The sequence below is a fragment of the Amblyomma maculatum genome, unplaced genomic scaffold (genome assembly GCF_055883805.1).
Source record: "Amblyomma maculatum isolate TAMU_Amacu unplaced genomic scaffold, ASM5588380v1 scaffold_13, whole genome shotgun sequence".
NCBI classification, from domain to species: Eukaryota; Metazoa; Arthropoda; class Arachnida; order Ixodida; family Ixodidae; genus Amblyomma; species Amblyomma maculatum.
In genome coordinates this window covers 26,243,835-26,257,366 of record NW_028146738.1, presented here as the reverse complement: position 1 = coordinate 26,257,366, position 13,532 = coordinate 26,243,835, and the positions used below count along the sequence as shown (strand labels likewise).

General features: G+C 43.1%; 1 protein-coding gene across 1 annotated transcript in view; it reads right to left on the bottom strand.

Annotated features, from left to right (window-relative positions):
* Positions 1-13,532, bottom strand: part of LOC146172403 (putative sodium-dependent multivitamin transporter) — a 34,420-nt gene that overhangs the window by 15,808 nt on the left and 5,080 nt on the right. The window contains exons 3-5 of the mRNA XM_084585766.1: positions 2,217-2,282; positions 2,080-2,131; positions 1,444-1,511 (exon numbers count right to left, since the gene is read on the bottom strand). Of these exons, the coding sequence (XP_084441892.1) occupies positions 1,444-1,511; positions 2,080-2,131; positions 2,217-2,282 (186 nt within the window). The remainder of the gene's footprint in view (positions 1-1,443; positions 1,512-2,079; positions 2,132-2,216; positions 2,283-13,532) is intronic.

Genomic DNA, 13,532 nt, shown 5'->3' with positions numbered 1-13,532 from the left:
AAGCAGCAGCAGTTCAATGTCCGAGCGTGCACAGTGTATCGAAATTCGCTTCTCTACGCGACCTAAGAGATCGCAGCGCGAGTAATGTGGCACGCGCTGTAGGACATATACTCAGTATTAAATAAATTACCAGGCAGTTTCTCCCATACGTGCCCATTCACTCAAGTACGCAACGGCAAATCGGCCTGCTCTATCCAAAGACCCAACGCAGGTTTCTTGAATTAAAAGCTTCTCATTTACTCTGGTTATCCTGAACATGTGGTGCGTAGGCACGAAGTATGTAGAATGTTTCTTATTTTCTAACCATGCGTAAGACGTCAGTATACAAGGACCTACTTGCCGTATTCGCCTGAAACAGGTAAATGATGTATCATGAAATTTCTCTTTTCAAGCGGTTTCGGTTTCAACAGCCAAATGATGACTGCGACGTAAGAAATCAGTATAGGTCTTGTGAGGCACGAAAAAAAGGACTATGTAATGTCATCACTGCAGCATCAATTTAATTCACTACAACACTTAAGCCTGACTGCCTCAAGAGGAGGAGTAGCAGAGAATGTAGCCAAGCTGCGATTAAATCGCAACTTTCGCACGAAAGTTACAGAAATGTCATTCGACAAACATCCCCCACACATGTAAAAGAGAAGTTCTATTATTAATTACGTGGTGGTGGTTGGCGATTGTGACGTACAACCAATCCTTGTATACTAACGTCTTATGCGTTATTACAAAAAGAAAAACACAACGCCCACATTTAGTGTCTGTTTTGCTTTAAGCATTGAGAGCAAATTCAATGTGCACAAACTGAGTCCGGACACGAGAAATGGCATCTACTTAAATCTAAGGCTTCTTTGATGAGACAGAGATCAACTTATCCAAGGCATCATGTTGTAGTCCTCATTAACCTTCTTCATAATTTTTATATATAAGGCATAGATTATACTCGGTCTAGTTCAATATGATATGGGTTCTCTAAAAATCGCTTATTGACATTTACTAGGCATGGTAAACCAGTCCTTTGTCGGAACCTCGGCGTTCCAGTTATCTCACGACCCCTATTTTATTACACCATAGCCGTTCCTTTTGTCAATGGTAAGGTTACGCGAAAACAAGGAACACAAAACAGGATGTATGACCAACACAACTCACTCATCCACGCAAAGTTTACTATGTCTGATGCATTATACAGACGAGCCCACAAGAAGCAATTTCTATTCGGGAAATTTTCCTGGTGTTATGCACGAATTTGGAAACAAACTGGTAATAAAATATTATACGGGCATATATCGTGCTGGCGTTAGCTGTGAAGTTTCCTCCATGCATATACCGCTGAAAAGATGCCGTCTACTACTTCGGTGAACTACGGCATCTGATCACGAGTACCTAGACGTACTGAAAGGTTTGCTTTCGATGTCTCATATAGAAATAGCACAAAATCTGACTTACCAATGCGGTGTAGATGCAGCCAGCCAAACCAATCGTGAAGCTACACCAGTTAGCCGACAAGCCAAAAACTGCAAGAGTAACGAAGTGTTCAGACAACAATCTCACAAATGAAATGCTTTATATATCCGCATTATGCTCAACACTGCCGCCGCGAAAGCATGTGCTGAAATAGGACATATTTTCATGTTCACTTGGCCAGATCTCGCAACTGACACCACGCATTCATATTTCACACAAACATTTAAATGTAAAAACAAATGTCTTTCTTCACACCCTTAATTGGTGGTAACAATCAGTCACATATTAAATGCAAGTAAAAAAAAAAATATTCTTGTGCCTCAGAACAAAGTAACGATATAAGACCTTTGCAAAGATGTATGAAGGAATGAATGAATTCTACATACGGTGTATTGCAATACTTGCACAATGGGATAAATACTATAAATAGTTTTAAATCAAAGTAAAATTAATTCATATCATTTCTAGTGAAAAAAAAAAAAAAAAAACAGGAAAAAAAAGAAGGTGATTATGAGCTCCTACAAAGCCGCCGATGAAGCGGCCCAGGTATAGCTGGAGTTTTCTGGGCTTGTGTAGCGTTATTTATTCAATAAGCAGGGATCTTTTACGTCTACTTACTTGTTGCCACAGCGGCCGCTGCGGGAAATATTGCCACAGCACCCATGGTTTGCTATAAGATACAAACATACAGTGCAACTAATGAGTAAAATTTTATCACTCTGCTGACCATCCTAGAGAGTATGAACAGTACTTACGCTCAAAAAGAAGTAGAGGACACAGGAAGTTAATCCAACTGTGTCACCGTAGCGCATCCTCAAGTACTGTAATAAACAATTATACCGCTGCGTTCAATTAAAGCAGAACAGCACTAAATTCGATTCAGACAGCACACTTCTACGTTTACAATGTAATAATTCGTTTTCTTACCTCTTTTTTTTTTACGTCGAGAACTCTTAGGTCTCAAACCTCGAGATGCGACAGAATGAGAGCATTTTAGATCTGCCTAATCGGACACATGACTCCTTTGCTGAAGAATAAAAGCAAACACACCAATGGCCGTGCAAGCGTAAACGATTTGTGGCTGTCATTCAACAGTGCGGTTGATTAATGTATTTGCATGTGCCGCTCAAGAATATTATTCTAAAGAAAGCCATGTCCTTGGACCACGCACAAAGTCATGAAAGTCAAAGTCAAAATCCTAAACGCCTTCATCTGCGAATGCTGTGAGTAGTGCGCTAAATACCCTTTCGTAGCTTTCATCGAAAGTTAAAGGATGGGAGTAGTTCCAAATGACTGGAAAATGGAAAACGTGGGGCATATTGACTAATCAGACGTCAAGCTTTGAATAATGAATTACAATCCAATTACCTTGCTATATTCTTCCAGTAGGATAATATAACATTTTATTTTCAAGCACGGAAGGTCATTTCTAGAGATAAGCAGTTTTTTGTCTAGCTCACCCCGGTTTGGGCATTGTCTATTGATAGTGACGCAGCTTATTCATATCACAAATGGCATTATAGTGAAACTAAATAACAGTAAAGAGGTAGATCTAGTTTTCACTTACTTTAAAAAAGCGCTTGATCGGGTATCGCACTGCAATATTTTGCTAAAAATTAGGCTGTCGTCAAATAATTCCCAAGTAGCAAAACTGCTAGATTTCTATATCACACAACGTTTACAACTTGTTCATGTAACTGAACTCATTCCCCAAAACTCCCGCCACTTTCAGGAGTCCACCAGGGCGCATTCCTTGTGTCGCTTCTCATTCTCATTTATTTGAACGACCTGTTCGTCAATTCGCATTTACGCTGTGTTACAAAGCAAGGTATTGCATCCGCCAAAGATAAGTCGCACCTAAATGACTACTTAGCAGCAGTTTCCAGCTAGTGATGCATCTCGCAGACGGCTATAAAAATTTCGAAGTGCCGCAAAATGACCGTGAAATGATAGAAACAACCACTGCAATGCGCTTAAATATTAATAACCTTCAAATCAACTCAATGACTAAAACATCTCGTTGCAGCGATGGCAGCAACCTGAACTATAAAGCACCCATCCTGTCCATTGTCTCAGTAGCGGGCAAACAAGCTTTCGCTCTGAAGCATTATCTAAAAAATTTCATGACCGAGACTAAACTAACAGTATACACATCACTTGTGAGGTCCCTGCTCGAATGCACCAACGCTTCATGGGACCCGCCACAAAAACCAAATAAGAGCCCTGAAGGCGTCCGAACGAAAGCACTCCGCTTTACTACGCTTAGGTTTGCAGGTCTGGGCATTTTATCTGCTCGGCAGATCTGAGGTTCCCACGCTTGAGTCGCTTCACAGAGTGCACCTGCTAAATATGTTGTTCAATACAATGCAAAAAAAATAACTAAAATTTCACAGTTATATCCAATACATCACTATGGCCCGCACCCAACAAACACAGAGCTCTCTGTGTGTCCTCCATCTTCGTCTTCGTCCTTCGCTCTGTTTAAATTAATCATGAAAAAAAAAAGATATTTTTACACCGAAAGGAAAATCACGAACCTATTGATTTTCTTTCCTTCCACGTACCATTTTCGTATAAAACCGATTGCCACGCGACATTACCAAACGGTTATGAACAGAACCTCTGTCCCCTATTTCATCCCATGTGTAGTAGCAGCGTCAATAACATAGTCATGCAGTGTAACTCGGTTAATGTTTTTTTTTTTTTATTTTGTTCACTCAGGCGTTAGATCTTAGCGCGTATTCTCTTTGCTGTTAAACATCACGTTGGTTTTAAATGAGTTGTATCATTCTGTTGCAAAATCTCTCTGTTGCTGCTGTTATATGGTTGTTATTTTGTATTTTTCCTCCGAGTGCTGCCCGCTCCTGATTGGGCTGCCGAAGGGCAGTCGGAAGTATTCCTGGATTAAAAAAATATTGGTCGCCACAGTGGCCGCATATCAAGCCGATATGTTGGTCGGCTGTGAGATCGGCTTCGTATTGTTGTCTGTATCAGATCCAATAAAAAATCCGGCATCACGAAACCTTCCTGTCGCACAAGCGTTACGGCGTGCTCGAATCCGAAACATGGACACCTAGCGGCGATGCTTCGAAACCTGCACTTCGTGGACGTTAGGATTCTGCGTTGCCTGCCGCTGAAGCTGAGGCAATAGACGGCTACTGCGCCAGGAGCACACACTGCGTGCTGCACTGCATATATTGAAGAGAGGAAGTGGTGCAGGCAAACGAAAGCCGAAGAAGTCATCAAGCCCCTTTAAAGAAAATTCCAGCACCACCCCGTTCGGTTACACTTCCTTTGTGCCTAGACGCTGTGGTACTCCACTGACTATACACAACAATAGTGCCCGCTCACCCCTCTACGTTGCAAGAAGCGTTTCTGACTGCAGACAGCCGCACATGCCTGCTGTATCCCCCCCCCCCCCCCCTCTGCAGCCTAATTTCGCCTTATATCGCCTTAACCTTTTCCCTGGTAACTTTTTTTCTGTCTACTCTGAACTCCTTCCTTTTATTTTTTTTTTTTTTTGTATGCTGGCCGGGCTCGTCCTTTGCACATTAGCTCCGTGCAAATTTGCTAGTAATGCACTGCTATGCTCTGCAGGTCATGTAAACATTCTTCACTCCGCTCGTCGAGTTTCATCTTCTTCCTTGGATTCTTGGTCGCAGGAACTCTTCATCGCAGTGTTCTCTCGACTAGTCCTTTAGCTGAGCTACCTCATCGTTGTCCCTGACATAATAGTCAGAACTCATGAAGAGATTCGGGATATATTCGACCGTCAAGGCGCAGTCGCACCTGACACGTTTACTAGCCGTGACTGCAGTGGTCTAGACCGCGACTGCTCTGCTGAGACGAGAGCGAAACGATGCAGTGATGATAATGATGACGCGTAGCTCGAAGCGGGTGCTGCGTTTGTTTTTTTTTATCTAGCCAACAAGTTCTATGTTTTATGTGGCCTCTCGATAGATGGCCCGTCATTCGCGCAATATACCTTTTCACAGGAGTAGTATCAGGAGTGGCAGGGAGTGAGTTAAGGAGGCAGCACGAGTATAGTCGGGATTAGCAGGGGATATGCGTGTGGGGAATCTCACGACTTATCTGGAGTGGCAGTGAAGCGGTTAACCGAGCAATGAATTTCTTCATCAGGTCTTTGTGTTTATTTATAAAAGTTCTTCATTTACACTGCTCAATGGCGACAGAATCTGCGAAGTATCGTGCCATTTATTCCTGTGGCACAAAGCGCAAGAAATAAGACTGACTCGTTATTCGCATGTCTTTCTCGTAGTGTTAAACGTTTGAAGCACTTGTGGATGGTCGCAGCAGGCACATAATGTCGCAATTATATTTCTAAGAGGATCTACGGGACCAGACCTGTAAGTGAAGTGTATCGTGGTAGCTTTTTTTTTTAACAGAATAACTTAAAGTGTCCAACTGATTAGGGCCACAGAAACAAAAAATTGGCCATTGGCAGCCAGCAAACTTATGGAAGATTTTAGATTTCCAGGAAATCAGAAATTTTTATATAGATTCCACTTCATTCGATCAACGGGAACAAGAGGTGGCTGATAACTCCGCCTGGAAAATTTGGGTATTCATCCGGTCCCGCATAGTACATGGTTTCTCCAGAAAATCTTAACACGACACAGGACTTCAGCTCAACATGATTTTGAGCGCGTCCAATACAAGTGTAAGAAAAGTTACAGTCAGTCTCCTCGCCTGGAGTAGCTGAAAGCATGAACTTTATTGCGTCTAGCGCATTCTACAACTGCTCATAGATGTAAACAGCCGGACATGAGTATCGACCAGGTTTACCGACTTCACAACAAGACCCCGTAATCTTCTGCTTTTGTTCTTCGACTGTATCTTCCTCCAAAAGACGGTAGGCAAGGCTGCATATGAGAACTCGAATGCCAATTTCCTACTACTTGTACACGATTCTGCATTGCTGCCGCTTCCCTTAACACCATGTTTTTGCTTCTGCTCCTGCTCCTCAGGGGTAACTAAAAAATCCAGTGGCCTAACCGTGGTATACCAAAAATACAATAGCGAATTTGAGCACGTTCGGAACATACGAGAGCAGATGTATCCCTTAACAGAGCCATGTCTTATGTATATGTCAAGCAAGTCAGGACTTAAACCATTCAAGCTTGTCAGGAAATCCTCCTGGACTTTGCTAAACCTCGTGGTTCATCATATCAGCTTAAATACAAGCGGCTACGAATGAATGGCCAGTGTTACTTCTACGACCCTGTCTCTAAACCTGTTACTGAATCGTCTGTTAGCAAGCCTCCCTTTAATATAAAGCCTGTAACTGATCGTACGCTATCGTCCAGCGAGGCTTCAGGTAACATCGACCAGCCCTCTGTCTCCTCACCTTAGCGGTCACAGAGGGGTCGTGGAACTTATAATGAGCTTTCTGTTGTGTACACCAACATACGCAGTATCCTGAAGAAGCGCGATCAGTTGAGCATTTTTCTTCATTCATGTGCTGCGCACTAGCAGTACTGAAAGAAACGTGGCTTTCGAGTAAAATACATGACCATGAAATTTTGGAATGTAGCAAACGCTACAAATTTTACGGCAACGATAGAGATTGCAGATCAGGTGGCGGCGTGTTAATTGCTGTTGACTGCAAACTAACCTCGTGCTTAATCCCCGTGGCAAGCAATCTAGAAATTGTATAAGTTTTATTAAACATGAATAATAGAAAATTCATCATTGGTGCATGTTTCGACCACCGACGAGCTAGAGATCTAGATTTTGTAAATAATCTCTATGGCGTAATTAATCTTATTTGTGTACGGTTTCCTGGTTCTCCTATTTTTTTTTTTAATACGTGGTTTTACTTATTCAAATATTTCTTTGGAGGTGGACGGTCCCAGCAATAATCCTACCGACTCAGAATCTAAGTCCGTTGTAGATCTATGCTCAGCTTTCCATTTCTCTCAACTGATCGCACAGCCTAAAAGATGCACCAACCATTCTAAAGTCATGCTTGACCTTATATTATCAACGTTTCCTGAATCAGTTTCAAATATAAGCATTTTTCCTGGCTTTAGCGATCATTCTCTATTTGAAAATACACTGGGTTTTTCAGCCCCATGCGTACGCAAAAAAAAAGTAAAGATCTTCAGAAATTATGGCCGGAGAAATTACGAAGCAATTGAATATGAATTGTCTTTATTTTTTGTGTTTCTGCACAAATTCGAGAATTGCAGTCTGCGGGTAAACTGGCATTTGTTCAAAAACAATGCAGCCGAACTTGTTAAAAAATGCGTTCCCATGCGGGTAATTAGAACCACTAAATCACCATGGTTTAACAAAGCTCTCGCAATACTTGCCAATAAAAAAAAGAGTTTGTACCATATAGCTAAAACGTCTAACTTGCCAAAACGTTTGCAGGCCTATCGCCTCGCAAATATTACTTATACTCGCGCCTAACGTGAATCAACATGCTTGTTATTCAAACACACACTCCCCAATCTACTATACTCTAATCCTAGACAATTCTTGCGAACTGTAAAAGGCCCTGACAGCGATGATGTGATTGTAAACTCTAGCGATGCTGTACCGTTGACTGATGATCAGTGTGCCTTTGCATTCAGTGATTTTTTCGCAACGTCATTCTCCAGCCATAAAGATGTTCTAAAGCCCTATTTTGACGCTTATCTGTATTCACAGATGCCTCCTGTTACTGTCAATCCTTGAGGTGTGAAAAAAACTTATTGATAACCTGAAACTCTATTCTCCTTCTGGTTCTGATGAGATTTACTCAAAATGTCTTAAAAACATTAAATGTCACTCTTCCATTATTTTAACAAAACTTTTTGAGCAGTCCTTATCCGCGGGCTTGATACCTGATAACTAGAGACTGGGGAATAAGGTGGTTTCCATCCATAAAAAAGGTGAAAAACATGGTAACAACTATCGCCCAATTTCATTGACCAGCATCCCTTGCAAAATTCTTGAACATATCATATCGTCCACAATTGCTGCCCACCTCAATTATCATTCGTTCTTCCATAGTTCCCAGCATGGCTTTATAAACCACTACACGTGTGAAGCGCAGTTGGCATCATTCACTCATTTTCTTCACAGTGTCCTCGACCGAGGTGGTAATGTTAACAGTATTTTTCTAGATTTCTTAGAGGCTTTTGACAAGGTATCTCACAGTGTACTGCATTACAAATTAAATAAACTAAACCTAGATCCTAATGTCACTGCATAGTTGAGAAGTTTCTCACTAATCGCTACCAATATGTAATGGTTAACGAAAGATACTCAAATTGCATCCCAGCTCATTCTGGCGTGCCGCAAGGCTCCGTTGTCGCTGCTTTACTTTTTCTAATTTATATAAATGACTTACTCAACAGACTTCAATCACGAATTAGCTTTTTTGCCGACAACTGTGTAACTTATCGCGAAATAACCAATTCTGAAGATAAAGAAATCCTTCAATTTGTCCTTAACGTAATAACAGCATGGTGTCAAGACTGGTTAATGAATCTTGACTCTGAAAAATGTAAGGTAATGCATGTGTCGGGTACTAATTCTCAGGTTTCATCTTACCATAAACAGAATTCCCCACTGGATTAGGTAATAGCCTACAAATATTTGGGTATCTTTATCTCCTCTAACCTATCATGGGAACCGCACAACTACATAACTAACAATGCTAATGGCTCGTTGGGCTATTTGAAAAAACAATTTCTAAACATTCCTTCATCCCTTAAACTTCAACTATACAAAACAATTATCTATCTATCCAAAACTTGAATATGCTGCCTCTGTATGGAACCCGGCCTTGATTTTCTAATAACTTCGGTCGAAGCCATTCAGAATCGATCTGCTCGTTACACACTCAGTAATTACCATCATACAGCCAGCACAACTAACATGAAAAACACCTTACACCTCCCTGCTTTCTCCCTGAGATGTCAGATACCCCTGCTATGTCTTCTATATAAAATATACTACCATAGTACACTTCACGGTCATTTTCTACAGCCTCCCTCCTACATATCACCTCGTGTGGACCATCGTCATAAATCGCATCCTCGACATGTCGAACAAACGCTTTTTACAGTTCATTCCTCCCGCGTTCAATCAACTATTGGAACCCCCTTCCTGCGGCGCTAGTATCTATAACCAATATAAATCTGTTCAAAAGTGCTCTTACTGCACATTATGGTGTTCCCACTTGATTAATTTTGCACTGTTTATTCTTTTCGATTTGTACCCTTATATATTTTCCTGTGCTTCTCTCTTATTCATAAAATGTTTGCCTTGAATACCACTCCCCTCTGCAACGCCCAACCCGGGCCTTGAGGGCATCAAAAATAAATAAATAAATAAAAAGTAGGTTTAACAGTCAAGTGACGATCGAGTCCGGCAGTGTTAGTGACATTAGATCTACACTGCTCTAAAACTCTCTGATTTCCTTATTTCCTTGGGCGAGCAACAGCGCGCAGACCAAAGCGAAGGTTAGTGCGAGGATGCGGGAGGGGAAGTAGCCGTGTCGCCATTGCGCCTCACGGGCGAGAAACTTCCTATTTTCATTTCTATTGCAGATCCTCTTAAATCTACCCGTCTTAATTAGGGTACATAGTGCTAAGTTATGCTCAAGTACTTCAAATAATATTATGGTGAGTGCTGTTTGCCCGATATTTTGCACCAATCTCGTCACTAGATTTTTTATTTTTTTTTATCGAGTGACAATTACTTTTTTTTCAACAAAGTGGTAGCTACAGGGACTTGTGAAAATCTTGTTTCCCAATCAAGAACTATATCTTAGTCTAGCTTTTGCCGCTCAGTTGGAAATATATTTAAGGGCGCGGAAGGGCTCTTTGCTGACGGCTACTACTTCCAGCTACACTTTTCGTCCTTTCTTGGCGCAAATTCCACACGGGAACATTTAGTTGATGGGTAGATGCGGCACGCTAGCACTATACGCACGGATCGGCCATCTTTTACACTTTTAGAGCGCAGCTCTTTGGCGTCCGTTCCTGGGTTTCGCGTCGGCGTCGGCGTCGGCGTCGTCGTTGGCCTCGTGACCAGCTCCGCCCCCTTTCATCCCCCCAGCGTTAGCAGCGACCGACTGATACCGCTGGATGCCGCTGACGCCGCTAGAGAGTCAAGATAAAGTGACTGCATAGAACACCGTCGCCGCCATGCAGAAAGAGGAGGGGAAGGTCCCCCCCCCCCCTGTTCCTGTGTGGCGGATAGGGTGCTCTTCAGTTGCCGACGCGCCGGTTATTTCACGTAGGCCCCGGCACGTCGACGAATACGTGACCACCTTCCCACGGCTAGACCTGGTTCTTGGCGCTGCGGAAGCGAGGGTATCATATTGTTTGCGTCGGCATCGGCGGCGTTGTCCCTGAAACCAACTCCGCAGCTGGGGTTGACTCACTATCGGCGTCAGCAGCATTAGTCAGTCGCTGCTATCTCTTCCCTCCTCCCTTTATCGCGTTGTCCGCTTGCTGCGCGCGCTTCTGCGCCCATCGTTTGCCGCTGGGTGTACACGCCGCCCCCCTCCCACCTCTTCCTGTGAGTCGCCGGTTGTCAAAGCGCCGGCTCGAACTTCATTCCTTTCTTCGCGCGCTCTAAAAAATTCTGTGATAGCGCATACATGTGTTGCTCGATTTCTTTGCCTCAATCTATCGAAAAGGTGAAACAGCTTATTTGCTGCGCTCAAATTTCGCATTAGGAAGTAACGTAATCGTCGGTAATTTTTTTTTTCTCACCCAAGGTACGCCTCTTAGCGGGTTTTCTTCCTGATTTATAGACTGAGAATACAGGCATTTTTAGTAGTCCTAAGACGCATCTTGGCGCTATTCAGTCCTCAAAAAACGGCAAACAAGATAAAACACTAAATCAGGAAAGGAGGACGTGATGCTCTAGTATTATAATTACAAGGTCAGCCACTCTTAGAGGAAACATGCAAGGAGATGATCGCTCTCTTCGAAGCGCTGCTGCACTCAGCACTGCCGCACACCATACTAGAGCAGCGCAAGTACAGTCGTGCACTTCTAGCTATAACACGGTAACTGCTTTCAAAGCGTCATTGCGTCCGACCCGGCCACGCAATAAAGCTACATGGTAAGCTAAGTTGAACAGTACATCCGGGTCCCTCTATGCTTGCATCGCTTTGTATCAATATGCGAATGCGTCGCATGCAATATTGCTTGAAAAACAGCTACCGTGTTATAGCTTGAAGTGGATGACCCTGTACATACCAAGAGGTGGTGCCTAACATGGGCTGTCACTTCGCTTCGAAGCGCAGTCGAGTTGGACACGCTGATGCTCTGAAGAAGAAGGCCACGTGCTCGCGTGTTCAACCTAAATGTCGACGACCGTGTACTATCGATAGCAAAAGCTTACAGGGCAGAAAGTCGTGAGGTCTGCTGTGTACAGCCACCCAGGATAGACAGGTCATGGCAGAGAGTTCTGACAAAATGTGATTCACTGGAAAAGGTAATAGCAACCCACTCCAGTATTTCCTGCCAAGAAAACTCTATGGCCAGTCACAATAGCTATAATGATAGGGCGCCGGAAGATGAGCCCTCCAGGTTGGAAGGCGTCCCACATGTTACCGGGGTGAACAAAGGGCGATTCCTAGTAGCTCCAGGACTAATGAAGCTGCTGGGCTAAAGCCAAAAGGACGCTCAGTTGTGGATGTGTCGGTAAACGACCGGAAAGTCCGATGTGGCAAGGCGATACCACATAGCAACTTGGAATGTAAGATCTATGATGCAAGGTAAACTGGATGTGGTCAAGCGAGAAATGGACAGATTGGACATTGATATCTTGGGTATCAGCTAGCTCAAGTGGACCGGAATGGGAGAATTTAATTCCGGCGACCACTATGTCTTTCATTGTGGGCACGAATCCAGGAGAAGGAATGGGGTCGCTCTGATAGTAAACAGAAGAATGGGCAAAGCAGTGCTAGGGTACAACCCCCAAAACAACCGAATGATTTCACTTCCGATCCAAGGTCACCCTTTCAACATAACAGTTATCCAAGTCTATGCACCAACCACTACTGCTGAAGAAGCTGACGTTGAGAGATTTTATGCTGACCTGCAATACCTTTTAAACCACACTCCATCATCAGACGTCCTTTTTCTCATAGGAGACTGGAATGCTAAGGTGGGGAGTGAAAAAATATCCGGAATTACAGGCAAGTTAGGTCTTGGTGACCCAAATGAAGCTGGGCAGAGGCTAGTAGAGTTTTGTCAAGAAAACAACCTGACCATAGTGAATACTCATTTTCAGCAGCACAAGAGGCGCCTGTAGAATGGACTTCACCGGACGGTCTGTACAGGAATCAGATTTATTATATTCTTTTTCGGCAGAGATGGAGAAGCGCTATACAAGCAGTAAAAACAAGGCATCGGGCCGATTGTGGCACCGATCATCAGCTTCTTGTTGCCAAATTTAAGCTTCGATTGAGGAAAACGCAGAAAACTAGAAGGCCTTTTAGGCATGATCTAGATCAAATTCCATCAGCATATGCTGTGGAAGTGAGGAATCGATTTCAGGAATTAGATCTAAAGACAGAAAGCCTGAAGAGATGTGGACTGATGTTCGAGATATAGTACAAGAAGTTGCTGCTAAGGGAGTTCCAAAGCAAAAGAAATGCAAGAAAGCAAACTGGTTATCTGAAGAGGCTTTGCAAATAGCTGAAGAAAGGAGGATGGCAAAAGTTATGGGGGAAAGAGAAAGATACAGGGTTCTCAATGCGGATTTTCAGAAAATAGCAAGGAGAGACAAGAATGCCTTCCTGAACATAGAGTGCCAAGCAGTTGAGGACAACAGTCAATTGAGGAACACAAGAGCTCTGTATTAGACAATCAAAGATATCAAAGGAAGCTTATGTGCTAAGCTGGGCGTGATAAAGGAAAAACGAGGCAGGGACCTCACTGAAGCCTCAGAGATAAAGAAGAGGTGGCAGGAATACACAAAAGAACTGTACAAGAAGGACCCGGATGTGCAAACCCAACATAAGACGGTTGTGATTAATGTTCTCGAGCCGGGCATCCGAAAGAGTGAAGTTGAATGGGCCTTAGCCAGCCTTG